This window comes from Rhipicephalus microplus, chromosome 7 (assembly GCF_043290135.1).
Source record: "Rhipicephalus microplus isolate Deutch F79 chromosome 7, USDA_Rmic, whole genome shotgun sequence".
In the NCBI taxonomy this organism is placed as follows: domain Eukaryota; kingdom Metazoa; phylum Arthropoda; class Arachnida; order Ixodida; family Ixodidae; genus Rhipicephalus; species Rhipicephalus microplus.
This window is the reverse complement of record NC_134706.1, coordinates 169,151,691-169,164,217: the sequence shown is the minus strand read 5'-3', so window position 1 is coordinate 169,164,217 and position 12,527 is coordinate 169,151,691. Positions and strand designations below refer to the sequence as shown.

The following is a 12,527-nucleotide window of genomic DNA, read 5'->3' as shown; positions in this document are numbered from 1 at the left end:
GGGGACGTCTCAAGTGGTGGCAGCGGTGGGATTACTGCTGGGGCAACGGTGCGAGATTTCACCCTCGTATTAGGGAAGGAGAGACGACACGATGAACAGGCTACGCAGGTGGCTCATGAGAGCGCGCTAGGAACGAGCGCTTTGATGTTAGGAAGCATGGTTCCCTCGTTCACGGGAGACGCTGCAGGTCTGAACATTAGGGACATCCTGCAAATTTTAGAACAGGTTAGTAGAATGGGGGGATGGCAAGACAGCCAACTCATTGGCATAGCGTTATGTAAGATGCTAGGCGCCGCACATGATTTTGCGTGGAGAGACGATAGTGTCACCGTAGCGTCAACCTACCCTGATTTCAGAGTTATGGCCCTCGAGCAGTTCGACATGGAACCCCTTAGCAGCAAGGTGGAGAGGTTCGGGAAAGCGAGACAAAACGCCGGAGAGGAAGCGCGCTCATTCGCAAATCGCATACGATTGCTCGGGACTGCCACCCTGGCTAACTGCAGTGGCGAAGAGCCGGCGAAAACTCAGCTGTGCCGCGAAACTCTGGCCGAGCAAATGCTGTCGCAGGTCCTAACTGGCCTAAGGGATCCGGTTCACAGATTTGTTTTGTCTCGCAACCCTAAATCGTTCGACAAGGCCATCGACGTCGCAGCTAAGGAAGAATGTAACGAAAAACTTTCACAGAGCTCCTCGGTACCCGTTCGGCATGCCGACGAAAACACGAATGCGCACGAAATGCGCAGCCGTCTCGACCGCTTGGAAAAACTCCTAGAGGAGAGTTTGAGGTCAAGCGACCCCGTCGGAGAGGATGGGCAAAGAAACGCAAGGCGGCCCCCTTTTTCCGGTCGATGTTTTAACTGCGATGGCTTTGGCCATTTCTGGCGAGAATGCGACCAGTACCGACGACGCCGACCATGGAACACGCGTGGTGATCGCCGTCCGCCGGAAAACTGTGGCAGCGAGGAGACAACACCGAAGTCGACGGCTCAAGAAAACTAGGTGCGGCCTCTTCTGGTAACCACGACAGGCGGAGGTCAATAGCAGTGGTAAACTTTTGCGGGGAGACGAATACGGTCATTGAGTGTGCCGTGGGGAAGGGTACGCTGAGGCTGCTGGTAGATACGGGATCAAAGGCGAGTCTTGTGAAGAGCTGCGCACTGGGAGGAATAGACGAGAGGTAGGCAGGAGGCGAGCCGGGATCTTAGGCCACCTGCTATGTCGGGGTCATAAATGTCCATGGTGCTTGTTATTTTGATCCCTATGTTTTCACCCATATCCTACTTTCATTACCTTTGTGTGAGCACTGTGTCGAAGTTTTTCGCCCCTCGTGGATTTTGTTTTTGATGCCTATGTTTTCACCCATATCCTACTTTCATTACTTTTGCGTGAGCACTGTGCCAAAGTTTTTCGCCCCTTGTGCATTTTTTTTTTTTTGCTTATAGACTTGTTTCGCTAAAAAGATTGCATTTCGAAGAGGGAATGTAGTTCACTTGATTATTGTGGCTTTGTGTTGCTCGCAATATCTGATGTTGGCCTCGGAGCGAATGATGTGCAAGGAATCGATTTCACCTATGGCATAGGGGAGGAACATAGAGTTAGTGAATGTGAGATTACCTAGACCTCGCTGCATGTCGGAGAGAGAGTGCGAGGGGGACTGGTCTGGGAAACGGTGAGGTTTAGATAGACAAGATATGTGACTGGCATCTGGGGCCCAAGCTAGGCAGATTATGAGAGGTGGTAGGTCGAGATACATCAATAGACGCTGCAACCTGTGATTACATGAGGCAAGTAAAGATAACAGGCAAGCTACGGCGTTTTCCCTACACAATAGTGTCGTGCCTCGATAGGAGGCATGGAGGGCTGGCTTGTGGAAAGAGATGAAGCAGCCCCGGTATTGACGAGGCGAGGTGAAAGTTCAAATTGAAATGGTTTCACGGCATCTCCCCGCACGGAAGTGTCGCGCCTGGTTAGGAGGCAGGGGGCGTCGTGATCGGTATTGATGTACAACGCCCAATGTCACAGTTGCATGGGACAGCATATACGCTACGTTCTCAGCCAATCAGAACACGCCATTCGCATTAAAGGTCCCTTTCCCTCACCGATAGGTACAGCAGAGGCCGGGCAGGAGACAGTACGCGAGGGTAATTCAGTATTGCTGCCTGTATGACCTATGTTCTCCCGCCATCCCGCTTTTCGTTTGGTTTGAGATGTTCGATAAGATTTTAAAATTTTGTGCATGTGTGGAATGAAAGCGTATTGAAATGTGTGTATCCTCTGTTCGGTTGTGCCAAGAGTGGACACTGCAGGCGAAGTGTGTGATGGGCTCGCATGGTAGTGAACCTTACGCACCCATGACTGAACGCTGCGTGCCAAACCATCCGATGAGCAGCTGTGACCAATGTGCGTTTTGTCCACGCGTCATCCACGGGTTTGTGCAGTGATTCTGAAGGTTTCAAGTGTGTTGTGCGCGGTAGAAATACAGAATCAAACTGCTTCGTGGTGGGTGATGATTCAGTGACAACCACAGATTGGTTCCTCTCAGCGACGCGCTACCGCCAGGGCTGAATCACAAGTGTGCTGTGTTCGCATATCGTATTCCTAAGACTGCCGCAATGTCTCAATTTCGCTGCGCAACCTGAAGGCGCTATGCGCCCGCATTTCTCGTGTGTGAATTTCCCCACTGGGTAAATTCTTCTGCAAGATGAAGGGATTGTGACGTCCCCGCAAACACGGACTGAAACCCGGTCCTTTCAAGATGTTTTCGCTCGTTTCTTAAACCCACGCATAAAAAAAAGGAAAAGAAAACCTTCGGTGTAACGAATGGGCATTCCGGAACGGAGTACCTGGAAGAATTATTTCTACTATTCTAGCGGTCTCCCCCGCGCAAACACGAGGACCGGGCGGCACCTTGTCGTCTACAAACAGTAAGACAGTGTACGGCGGAGATAATCCGTGCGCACCCTTCAGATTTGTAGCATGGGGGAGCAGCAGAGCGCCTTTTGTTGGTTCGGGGAATGCAACCCTGCCACAGCGCCTGTGCCGGGTCCGACCTGACTTTTCGTCAGCCTCCGTGGCTCCAGGGCTCATTACTGCGTTCTGCGCAGATGGCCACCTGCAGCCTTGAATGACGAAGAAGCAGGCGGCTATGAAGAATTTCGCCGGAGAGACCGAGCTGCATGGAAACGTTGAGACTTGGTCTGGACATCGGCTCATTAAGTACCGGAAGCATCGGGACCATTGTTCGCTCGTAATTAAAAAATTCTTGGGACAGCTCGCCCATCTCTCTCTCTGAGGCTTGAGTTTGTACATTGTTACTTGCTCGGCTTTGTTTGGGAGAGGGTATTCTACTGGTGTGGGCCGCGGGGGCGGCCGTCGAAGACGATTAACTCCGACTGACAGGAAAATATGCCATGTCGGTAGTGGCGATTGGTTTGGTGCCCCGGTAGGGCAGAGTCGGAACCCGAGAAAAGCGGCCACGTGTCAAGGAAGGAGAAAGGCGAGGAGAGGAGAAAGGTGAGGGGAGAAAAAAAAGTAGAAGACGACGGAAGGGGACAGATCAGACCTCGACACCAAGAACCAACCTTCGGCCCGGACTCGAGCAGCCAACTCCGAGGCCCCGACTACACGGACATTCTGTGAGAAAAACTTCACCTCCTTTACTTAAACGAGCTTTGCGGGAAGGAATGCGGCATATTGAGACATCGCGCGGTTTTATTAATTTATGACTTTATCATTTGTGCCGTCGTGTGTTTACTCTGTATTGAGGCACCCTTGTACTGTCACCGTTACTTCGCTTATGTATCCAGTTTCACGTGCCGCGAGTATTTGCTGAAGTGTTACAATTTCGTGTAACAGAGATGTCGTTCACGGACAATATGTGTGTACGGCATTTGCACTTGTTATTGAATTGAATGCGTCCATGATTAAGAGAAAAGATTGTGACGTCTTTTACTTCCCGGCCCCAGCACGAATCCCTGTATGTGGAAAGTGATTGAGACACGTAGCTAAGAGGGAACCGGATAAAAAGGGCATTGAGGGGTCTTCCCTCTTTGGATATTGGTGGCGTAGTGGGGGCGTCTCAGCACTATTCTATGTGTGTGTCCTAATCTCAGCCTTGTAAGTGTTACGTCTGCATGGCACGACTTCGATACTGGTGGCCAATCGCTAAGATGCGACTTGACAATGTGTAGTTTACTTTCTGTGTGGCTATCCCATGTTATTTGCGAATAAGCTCTCAGCAGTCCTTTAAGAAAAGGTTTAAGGTCAAGCGCAGGGATGGGCTATAGATGTATTGGCAGTGTTTTTATGGACGGATCCAACTAGCTGATCACATTACCTAGGATCTTCCGGTTCCCTGGCACCCAGCACACTGTGACACTGTGCATAGGGTGTACACTGTGCATAGGAGTAAGGCGAGACAAGGACAGGGTTTTTTTGCTTTCTCCCGGTTTTCAGAGCTTTTACAAAACTTAAGGAACTGGTGTAAATTAATTTAATTGTTCAATGTGTTTAACACACGGAGATCAGTATACACAGGTGAATATGAAGTTTTCATTGTCTTGGGTTAGTAGTTATCACACTTTCAATCCAAACAGATTCGAAATTAGCAACAAATAAAAAGCGGTCATGTCTTCTTCAATAAGCAATACCGGAATTGACACATATGGCTGTACCACTGTGATTGTTTGTTATTCTATTGCAGTATTATAATTATGAAAGCAATAAAAATTTTTGCCATCAACAGATAACCAAGTTTCAGCGACAGAAGTCAACGAATATGAACAAGATAGTGAAGTGAGAAAACTGTCAATGATGTCAAACCATTTACAAAGACACCATCTCAGAAAGTTCCCAGGCGACCACTTCATTGTTAGCCCTGTGCTCAGCGTCTATACAATATGGGGTGCAGATACTTGAGTCATTGATCAGTTATGTTTGATTTAAAAACTCACAGAGTTCCTGATGCATTCTTCAATGATGACCGGAAGGCAAAAGCCACCTTCTCCAGTAAATGTACTTATTTCCCCATCCCACTCCAAAAACTTTCTGCCCTCGGCTTGGTTTCGCACTGCCTCGGTGATTGGACCACCAACCACGGAGGCTGTGAAAAGCAACCATGCCATCATGTGACATCACGTTATGTAGTGTCATGGCAACGTCATGATAACGTCACATGGAGACTATTTCTTGTATTACTAGTGCCGCCACCAATCAATATTTATGTGGCATCACTTTCATAGGCTATACACGTTTTCTAGTACATGTAAGTAGTGTCAAATACTGATGTGTGCTGCATTATGTGGAAAATAACATTTCGTCAATTGTGCCTTCTCACCGCCTCAAAAAATAACCTTATTCTTTGGATTTGCTTTCACTGAAGAGGAGCCCATTTCTGCTGATTTAAAATTTGACTCCATTCAATAATATCGTGATCACTCCAGAAGGTCAACTAAAGTTTTGTAAACAACTCCTCGTCTGGACCAGATGGTATATGTCCGAATTACCTAAGCTTACTAAGCCAGTCATTTCCAGTGTTTTTGTAGCTTCATTCCAGCAATCAAAAGATACTGGATGTGTGCCTCACACATGGAAAATCATTTGCATTATGCCAATATTTAAATCCAGTGACTCCTTGATGCCATCAAATTATAAACCACTTACCAGCATATCCTAAAAATTATTAGAACACATCATTTCATCTACAGTAATGAAGTACTTAACCAAGCACAATTCATCCTAATCAACATGGCTTCCAGCGTGGGCATTCATGTGAAACACTGACCTCCATCATGTCGTTCATGTGTCTAAAATTATTGATGCCATATTTATCAACTTTACCAAAGCATTTGACAAAAAAGTTCCCCTCATTCATCTAATAACGAAAATAGACTGTCTTAACAAAACTGAAACCTTATCACCCGGATAAATAACTTTTTGTGTAAGCGTTATGAATTGACGACTGTGTATGATCCTTCATCGACATTAGTTCAAGTTAAATTATGGGTATCCCAAGGCTTTGTACTTGAACTGATACTGTTTGTCATATATAATGACATTGCTAAACATCTCGCATCTACTACTCACTTATTTGCCGACGATTATGTGATTTATAGACAGATTACTAACCAAAACGGCCACACTGCTTTACAAAATGACCTCGATAGCATTGCTACTTTGTGCGATCAAGGCCAAATGAAAATTAATGCTTCTTAAACAAAAAGTATAACTTTTACGAATACTACCAACTGCCCCTGCTTAATCTCTGATTAATGCGATGCCAATAGAACACTTTTCATCCATAATGTACCTACACGTTCACCTTTCCGCTGACCTGCCATGAAATGCTCACATTGACGCAATAACATCTGAAGCATCTAAAATACTTGGATTCACTAGACGCCACTATGATCAAGCTAACTGGAAGACGAAATTTGCAGCATACAGCACTTGTCCAGTCTAAAATAGAATATGCCTCATTTATTTGGAACCCACATCAGACATACGTAATCAACAAACATAAATTGCACCAACATGAAGCTGCTCGACTCATAACCAGAAGCTATTCACGTCATTTGAGCATCATTATTATCAAAGTGCAACAACCTCTCATTACTAGAGTAAAGAAGATTGCTAGCCCTGCTATCCCATTTTCACAATCTTTATCTAAATTATTTGTCATTTGCTACCACTTACATATTCAGTTTCAGCTTATTGCTTTCAAGACAAAATGTTACAACATAAACATTATACAGGCAAGGGTCCCAAAGTAGGAAACTAGTGGGATTCTTGGTTAATTATACAAATACAAAGCAGAACGACTAATACAAGTGAACGGAATATGGAATAAAATCAAAACAAATGAGATGAAGCGTCTACAATTACATCAGTGAAACATGAAAAAGAGCATCAAGAGAAAACCAAAGCTACAGGTAAAGAAAAAAAAAGTCGATTTGAAAAGAGATAAGACATGAGACACTTAGTTGAGATAGTGATGTTTGAGGTTATTTTTGAAGGTCGCCACGGAAACACAAGATTTGATGGCTATAGGCAAATCATTCCAAAGTGAAATTGCAGTGAATGCGGATTTCTTTTTACCGTAATTACTACAAACTGTGGGCAACAAAAGATATGATTTGCTGCAAATCTCGTCATGTCTATATTGTGCAAAAAATCATGTGACATGAATGGAAGCAGAAGGTTGTTATGAAGCAGTTTGTAGAATAAGACGACTATGTTGAATTGGAACAAATAAATAACCGGCAAGATATTGTATGAGCGGAGTAATACAAAGGCATGCGAAGACTGTGTGAACGAAGAAGTGATAATGCGTATTGACTGATTTTGGATGTGTTGAATTGATAAGTGACCAGCGTACGTGTTTCCGCATGAAGCGATACCGTAGTTAATGGCAGAGCCTCGCGAGAAAAAAAAAGGGCGAGCTTTGATTAACGCACGAATGCCAAACAAAGTCTTATGCTATAGATAGTGGACGTGACAGCGAAATGTGAGATTAGGGTCGAGATGTATGCCTACAAAAGTGACATCCCCGCAAGCAGGTATTAAGTGAGACCCAAGGTTTAGTATGGCAATCATCATCAAGGGTCTCTGAGCAGACAAACACCATAAGTTTTGTTTTTAAGTGATTTAGACTACGTAGTTATTGCTACACCAATCCATAATGCTAATCAATGCGATATTCAGCCTGGAAGTAAGAACAGCAATAGATTTATCGGATGAAGATATGGTAGTGTCATCAGCGTATAATATGCAATGATCGTGAATGGAGGAGTTAAGAGAATCCGAAAGATCATTAATATATAAAATAAAAAGCAGAGGACCTAAAACTGAGCCCTGTGGTACACCCTGATTAATGCATTTAATTGCCGAATATGCGTCCGCTACGTGTACTGTATATTGCCTATCAAGTAAGTTTTTTTATGAATGTTAGCGAAGGGCCAGTTATGCCATAACACTCAAGTTTATCAAAAAGCACGTGATGCTTAATCGTGTCAAAAGCTTTAGTGAAGTCTAAAAAGTGATCCTACTTAGTTTCCAGAAGCGATGCATTTTTTTATTGTAGTTCGAGACAACACAGCAAGATTAGTAGAACTCCCAGGGTGGAAACCAAATTGGTTATTCTTTAACAACTGAAAATTAGTTAGATAGTTATTAAAATGCTTAACAAATATATTCTCATTGAGTTTACTAAGGCAGAAAGAATAGCAATCGAGCGATAGTTGGTGACTATTTGTTTGTCACCTTTTTTAAAAATAGGAACAATATTAGCATTCTTCAAGAAAGTAGGGAATAATCCTTGTTTACACATCAGGTTTATAATAATACACCGCGTGTCCGAAATGAAACGTGCAACTAGTTTTAAATGTCTTACGGAGATGCTATGTCAACCAGGCCCTGTATTTTTAAGATTGTTAAGTGTGGAAAACACTTCATTCGGCATAATGAGTGATAGAAAGAATGACTGTGACGTACGGCGTGAAGTGTTCGTAGTTATTAGAATAAACAGAAAAGAAGTAGTTCGAGAAAGCATTCGCGATCTCATTGGGCCCCGAATAATGAAGACTCTTAATTTAATTTGGTAACGGGCATATCACCAGATGACCTATTTAGGCAAAAAGTTTAGTAACTGCCACAGCTTTTTGGGGTTGTTCTTATTCTGTAGAAATTTACCCTGGCAGTAACTTTTTTTACCTGTTTAAGCAACACGTTCAGTAATTTACAATAACTTTTATATCGTTTAGCAAGTCCAGTGTTAAAGGGCTGATGTTTAGTTTTTTTCGTAGAAGTTTTCTTTTGTCCTTAGGCTTTTTAGTAGACCATCCGTCATCCATGGGTTGTGCGGGTAGTTATATTTTTTCCTACATTTAACAGTACATGTGTTAGTCCAGATGGCTCTCAAAAATAAGGAAAAAAATTTATTTAGTGCTGCTTCGGAATCATTTATGAAATTTAGAGGTGATCAATCAGTCTTATAGTATCTACAAAGGCATCTGCATTCAACAGTGAGGTGTAGTAATTACTGTCGTTTACAGGCGTATCATTATGAAACATAAGAAAAACCGGGAAATGATCAGTTATGTCAGTATCAACAACCACAGGACAAGGTGAAGGTGATAGGTTTGACAGTACATGATCAATGAGCGTACAGTTTCCATGAAAGCCTGATATAGTCAGACAGTCAATGAGTGATACTAAATCGAATCCAGTGAAGTAGTCGGTTTAAGCTGTTAACGAAGTGGCATCAATGTCTAGTAAATTAATATTGATGTCACCAACAATGAGCACATCTTTGTTTTCAAAAGATAGTTTTGACAGTGCGTCATCAAGACCAAGCAGGAAATCACTGACTGAAGATGATGGTGAACGATAAATGTGATCAAGAATCATGTACTTGTTTCTGTGATTAAGTGATGAATTGACTTCTATCCATACTGACTCGCAGTGGTTCAGTTAAATGTGAGATCAGATCTACTTGTGTAGATGACATCCTGAGAAATGAAAATGGCTGCACCACCATGATTGTCAGTTTGACAATGGCAATACCCTACTTGATAAGATAGAAAGCCATTCATGTTGCTGTCAGCGTCTCAAAGCTAAGTCTCTGACATGCAAATTAAAGTGAAGGCATGCTGAAGAGAAGCAATGAAGCTATTAACTGCATCTATGTTCTTGCGAAAACTACGGGCATTGAAGTGAATGAGTGATTGTTTCCTTGCGCTAAGACGACCAGCAGAGCAGAGAAAAGCTATGTTAAGAGAAAAAAGAAAAAGCAAAAACATAAAACTACTGAAGAAATGTACAATGCCTTACAAGAAGATTCGAAGGACAGACTCTGTCATTATTCGATAGGCCCTGCTGTCATCAGTTTTGTGGGCTTTTATCTGGCAATTATCTGTCCATAAGTATTTCCACTTATTTTCTTTTTTGAGCGCCAGTGCCTTCAAGAACAGCTTTTTGTTGTCAATGGTCAAGTGATCGTTTGCATATATTGGCATGTTAGTGCTACTACTGAAACCAACGTTGTCAATGTTGTCACTGCGAAGTCTAGCCCTTCGTGCCTTCCTGATGAACTCATTTTTCTTGTCATGTGAGCAGAGTCGAGCAAAGATGCTCTTGTCATTCAGAGTCTTGTCGATATCAGAGGGCAAGATAGGGCACTCTATGGTATCACCAATTCGCTTCAAAATGGCTCCACAATCTTCACGTTGCGATGTAGAATTGCACTTAATTTTAACATTATTCATTCTGGAGTACTGCTCGAAATCAGCCACTCTTTTTTCTAGTACTTTGTTGTGTGCCAAGAGTGCCTTGTTCGAGGCCACAAGTTCTCCCTGTTTTTGTTTCGTTGCGTCAAACTCTTTGTGCATGTACTTAACATTTTCGCAAAGCAAAACGCGCTCACCTAGTCCTATGTTTTGTAGCTTGGTGTTAATTCAAGATACCACATCATCAATCAGTTAGTGCAACTTTTCATTAAGCAGTGCTTCAAGTTTCGAGATCTTTTTTGATAGTTTCGCTGTAGTAAGCATAATGAAATATACACACAACAAACAGACCAACAAGAAAATTTGGCGATAGGTGCCGCAGAATAAAACCTAAATTGGGATACAGAGGTCACCATCCAACCAGTTGACAAGAAGAAATAGAGAGTGGACTTGCCGCCCCAACTGCTGCTGACAAATGTAGTTGGGCCCGTGGCCTGCATCCTTATATGATCCTTCTTGAGTGTCACGTGCAGTCCGTGCAGACGCAACAGGCTGTACAAGACGTGGACACTTGAATGCGCCTGCAGTGGGAGCAAACGCACGTGGGAGTTATGCTACAACACAGGAACCAAGGACGAGAAGGGATCCAGGCAAGTGACTGATCAACCTGTTGACAAGAAGAAGTAGTCTTAGACGGTCGACTTGCCGCTGCAACTGCTGCTGCCAAATGTAGTCGGTGCTGTGGCCTGCATCCTTATATGATCCTTCTTGAGTGTCACGTGCAGTCTGCGCAGACGAAGCAGCTTAGACGGTCGACTTGCCGCCGCAACTGCTGCTGCCGATTGCCGACCCATCGCTATTTCCCGGGCCTAAATCGCCCCTCCAAAGTTTTAGTTCCATATGAGCATACTAACATCTTATATAACTCGCCTCTGTTGTGTCCCCTCCGCCTTTTAAACAATCTACCACACAATGTTTTGTCTGTAGAAACCACAATGCGTTTGTAGAAACGTTAAAAAGTTTGCTTCATATTGTGTAAAAAAAAATTTAACCTCCATGTCTAAACCTCGTAAATTATTTTGTGTACGGTAGTGTTCATTGGTATTTGCTCCACTTGTGCTGGCGCTAACAACTATGAGGTATGGCTATGAGGTATCCCATAGCGTTGGCACCAGGATTAATTTTGACTGCTTGAGGTTCCTTATGTGCACATAAATCTAAGGATATTCTTTGTGTTTCACCCAGTGAAAATAAGACCATCGGAGCCTGGAACAAAGCAGTTCGAGACCGTACGTGCGATGCTACGTTAGTTTGCTTGATAAACGTCAAAGTGTAAACTTGTAACGAATGCCATGCAAGAAAAAAATAATGCAGCTACCCCTTGCCTCTTTCTGTTACAGCAGAAGCGGGCAGCGTGGTATCAGCGCAGCACATACTTATCAATGAATGGCGTGTCACCCAGCAATAGCTAGACACATATCCTCGCAAGCAGCCAGAAAAAGTTGACAAGAGAATCGCCATTGTGGCACACCACTGTCTTTTCGACACTATGAGCACATATAGGCACAGCCTGCTTACTTCTCTCCATTTTCCAGTGACTGTACTGCGAGAGTAACCTTTGGAAATCTTTTTTTCTCTAATGGCGCAATAGCTGCTCGAGCTGTTGGTGCTAAAATCCTATACAAAAGCGGCACACGCGCGTGTTCTCGCCACAGTAAACTGTGGATGGTCGGTCGTCTAGGCACGAACGGCTGAGTTGCACTGCGACTCGCCGCCAGGTGCCCTTTTTCGGCACGCCACCTTAGAAAAATTGGAAGAAAGGGGGCTCAGTGGCTGGCAGAAGTATATAAATAGGATAGAAAGGCAGCTGCAAAACTTTGGAAACATCTAAACTCCTTAAGAAATGAGACAAGCCTACAGCAGAGGTTTATAACTACAGCTCAAGATGTCAGGCTAAAAGGAGACAAAGTGATTGAATATATAAGAACCAGGGTGACAGAAAAATTTCAACAAAGTGCCTTATGAACCTTGATAGACAAGGATGGATCAAGTGGTGACGTGGCTCCATTTTCCCAACGAGAATGGAGAAGGGCTGAGAAGAGGTTTTCTAGTAGTACATCAACAGGCTGTGACACCATCCCAATTACGCTGGTAAAAGAATTAGATCCGAAGTCTAAGCAAGCTTTGAAAGAGCCAGCAAGAAAAACAATATCGATGGTGACGTTCCTGATGAATGGAAACTTAGCAGAATGAGCATGATCTATAAAGAAAAGGGGGACAAAGCTGACATAAACTATCGTCCTA

The 12,527-nt window shown here is 43.6% G+C and overlaps 1 protein-coding gene across 3 annotated transcripts in view; it reads right to left on the bottom strand.

Moving 5' to 3' along the window:
• The window catches only part of Nup154 (nuclear pore complex protein Nup154), a 362,979-nt gene that overhangs the window by 334,959 nt on the left and 15,493 nt on the right, over nucleotides 1–12,527 (bottom strand). Inside the window, exon 1 of one of the 3 annotated variants that reach the window (XM_075869914.1) lies at nucleotides 4,953–5,138. The exons of the other annotated variants lie outside the window; for them this stretch is intronic. Within the exon in view, the coding sequence (XP_075726029.1) occupies nucleotides 4,953–5,126 (174 nt within the window). The 5' untranslated portion in view covers nucleotides 5,127–5,138. Of the gene's footprint in view, nucleotides 1–4,952; nucleotides 5,139–12,527 lie in introns of those variants that run through there. 3 annotated transcript variants of the gene reach the window in all.